This window comes from Salvelinus sp. IW2-2015, linkage group LG27, assembly GCF_002910315.2.
Source record: "Salvelinus sp. IW2-2015 linkage group LG27, ASM291031v2, whole genome shotgun sequence".
In the NCBI taxonomy this organism is placed as follows: Eukaryota; Metazoa; Chordata; class Actinopteri; order Salmoniformes; family Salmonidae; genus Salvelinus; species Salvelinus sp. IW2-2015.
In genome coordinates, this window is record NC_036867.1 from 32,670,364 (window position 1) to 32,673,426 (window position 3,063).

Consider the following 3,063-nt stretch of genomic DNA (forward strand, 5'->3'; position numbering starts at 1 on the left):
AGGAGTGTCTACTCTGGGTGAATGTGTTTTAATAGCAGGTAGGAGTGTCTACTCTGGGTGAATGTGTGTTAATAGCAGGTAGGAGTGTCTACTCTGGGTGAATGTGTTCTAATAGCAGGTAGGAGTGTCTCCTCTGGGTGAATGTGTTCTAATAGCAGGTAGGAGTGTCTACTCTGGGTGAATGTGTGTTAATAGCAGGTAGAGAAGAAGGAGAAGAAGAAGATGAAGAAGAAGAAGAAGAAGGAGAAGAAGAAGAAGAAGAAGAAGAAGAAGGAGAAGAAGGAGAAGAAGGAGAAGGAGAAGAAGAAAATGAAGAAGAAAATGAAGGAGAAGAGGAAGAAGAAGACGTGAGGAAATAATTATTGATCCTCTCTCTCTCCATATGATCGAATAACCCCCAATGTGTCTTAAGTGTGGACTTCCAATCCGTTTAACAAGAGAGAAAAGAATATGACAAATCTTCTAGTGAGGAAATCTGCTGCTTAATGGTGTAGTGCTTTTCTCCAGCCGGTAGAGTGCACGGTGGCCTGTTCTGGTGCACCGGCGGCGACACCGATCCAGTCCCCAGCACAGTACTATATCCCGTTAGTCCGTTAGCTCTGAGGCGCGCAGGCTGCTGTGGTGTCGAGAGGCGGCATGGAACAGCTCGGGGCTCTGAACACACACCGACAGACACCGTCACGCGACGGCGACAAAACCACCGATACAATCATCCCGGGCACTAATGTCTCCACAGCCCAACGAATTTACACACTAGTACGTCACGATTAAATGTGAAGCCTATAGCGGACTTGGTTATAGTGTATATGTCAAGTATTTAAATGATGGCATTGGCAATAGTGTCTCGCCTCACTCGCAGCAAATGTGACAAGCTCATTAATTAGAAGCACGCAAATGTATGTCTTCAAGACAGATTTTAAACATTTCATAAATTAGCTTAAAAAGGTACGGGTGTTGCATATATTTCCCCTTACATCTCGTAGTGGTGAAGTTCATTGCAGTCTGAATATTTCCTGAAGATAGAATAGCCTAGAAAGTCCAGATCTGTCACGGCGTGGTTCTGATGCTGACAGAACGTGCGGCGGGGTGATTAGTCGGTCCATCCCCCGCGGTCCCCGTTCAGTATCCCAGATCCACTGCACCTGCCGCCCCCCTCCGCCATTCTGAAGCACCGCAGTGGCCAATACACACTGCAGCTCCTCGCAGCTCTTCTCACTGGCTTTTCCCAAATGCCGTCACAATTCTTCCAGCTACAGAAGGAGAAGGAGGTGGAGGAGGAAGGCGGGGTTGCATGTGTTGTCTCGGTTTATTCCAGTGAGTCAGAGGGAGATATATATTGTTCCTTTCTTAACCCAAACTCTCTGACGTTAGAGCTAACATAGAGTGATGACGGTGGAAACACAAAACTGCGGTCCTGTAGTTGACCATTTTGAACCGAAGAGCGAGACTTCCGCAATTAGAGCGGGAATGATGTGTATAAACCCTGGATTGCAGATGCTATGTATTGGCCTATTGAGAGGCATTGAAACCACTGAGCCACGTATTGGCCCACTTCTCGAATGAATACAATTCTACAGTATTTCAATTCAATGTTTCATCGACAAAGTTACAAATCTACACGTATTTAAGTAGCCTATTTAATTTTTTTTGTAATGGGGACAGTGACATTACTCTCTAAAAAATAATACTTTAAATCATCGCAAGCATGTTTTAAACAAAATTATTTATATGTTTAGTTAACGTAATATAATTCAAGTATGTATTAGGTGTCTGTAATAGAATAAACGTGTCAAAAACTAATGTAGATGTTAATAAATGCATGTCTATATCTTCCAACATCTTTTACAACTGAAGAGTACCAAGATGGCTGCACGATGGATTCAACACAGCGCCCCCTGTCTGTCATCTAGTGTATTTAGATGGCTGCACGGTGGATTCAATACAGCGCCCCTTGTCTGTCATCTGGTGTATTTAGATGGCTGCACGATGGATTCAATACAGTGCCCCCTGTCTGTCATCTAGTGTATTTAGATGGTTGCACGGTGGATTCAATACAGCGCCCCCTGTCTGTCATCTAGTGTATTTAGATGCAAACGCCTGAAGGTTTACATGCTCATCTGTACAAACAATAGTACGCAAGTATAAACACCATGAACAACGCAAGAAAAGACCTTGTGAAGATTCTGGAGGAAACAGGTACAGAAGTATCTTTATCCACAGTAAAACGAGTCCTATATCGACATAACCTGAAAGGCCGCTCAGCAAAGGAAGAAGCACTGCTTCCAAAACCCGGCATAAAACAGCCAGACTAATGGTTTGCAACTGCACATTGGGGACAAATATAATACTTTTTTTGGAGAAATGTCCTCTGGTCTGACAAAACAAAAATAGAAATGTTTGGCATAATGACCATTGTTATGTTTGAGGAAAAAGGGGGGGTGCTTGCAAGCCGAAGACACCAATCCAAACCGTGAAGCACGGGGTTTGGCAGCATCATGTTTTTGGGGGTGCTTTGGCTGCAGGGGGATGGTGCCTTTCACTTAAAAATAGATGGTATCATGAGGCAGGAAAAATATATGTGGATATATTGAAGCAAAATCTCAGACATCAGTCAGGAAGTTAAAGCTTTGGGTCGCAAATGGGTCTTCCAAATGGACACATGACCCAAGCAATACTTCCAAAAGTTGTGGCAGAATGGCTTAAGGACACACAAAGTCAAGGTATTGGAAGTTCGCCATCCACAAAGCCCTGAACACAATCTTATGTGAAATTGTGTAAGGCAGAACTGAAAAAGCGTGTGTGAGCAAGGGAGGCCTCCAAACCTGACTCAGTTACACAGCTCCTGTCAAGGAAGGAATGGGCCAAAATTCCACCCCCACTTATTGGTGAGAAGCTTTGTGGAAGGCTACCCAAACTGTGTTGACCCAAGTAAACAATTTAAAGGCAATGCTACCCAAATAAGCATTCTGCCCAGCTGGGAAATGTGATGAAAAAAAATAAAAGCTGAATAAAGTAATTCTCTCCTCCATATTATTAGCTGACTTTCACATTCTTTAATAAAGT

At 43.5% G+C, this 3,063-nt stretch overlaps 1 protein-coding gene across 1 annotated transcript in view; it reads left to right on the top strand.

The window, feature by feature from the left end:
* The first annotated feature begins 309 nt into the window (after positions 1–309).
* The window catches only part of LOC111953350 (aryl hydrocarbon receptor-like), an 81,175-nt gene continuing 78,421 nt past the window's right edge, over positions 310–3,063 (top strand). Inside the window, exons 1-2 of the mRNA XM_023972575.2 lie at positions 310–347; positions 1,124–1,314. Of these exons, the coding sequence (XP_023828343.2) occupies positions 310–347; positions 1,124–1,314 (229 nt within the window). The remainder of the gene's footprint in view (positions 348–1,123; positions 1,315–3,063) is intronic.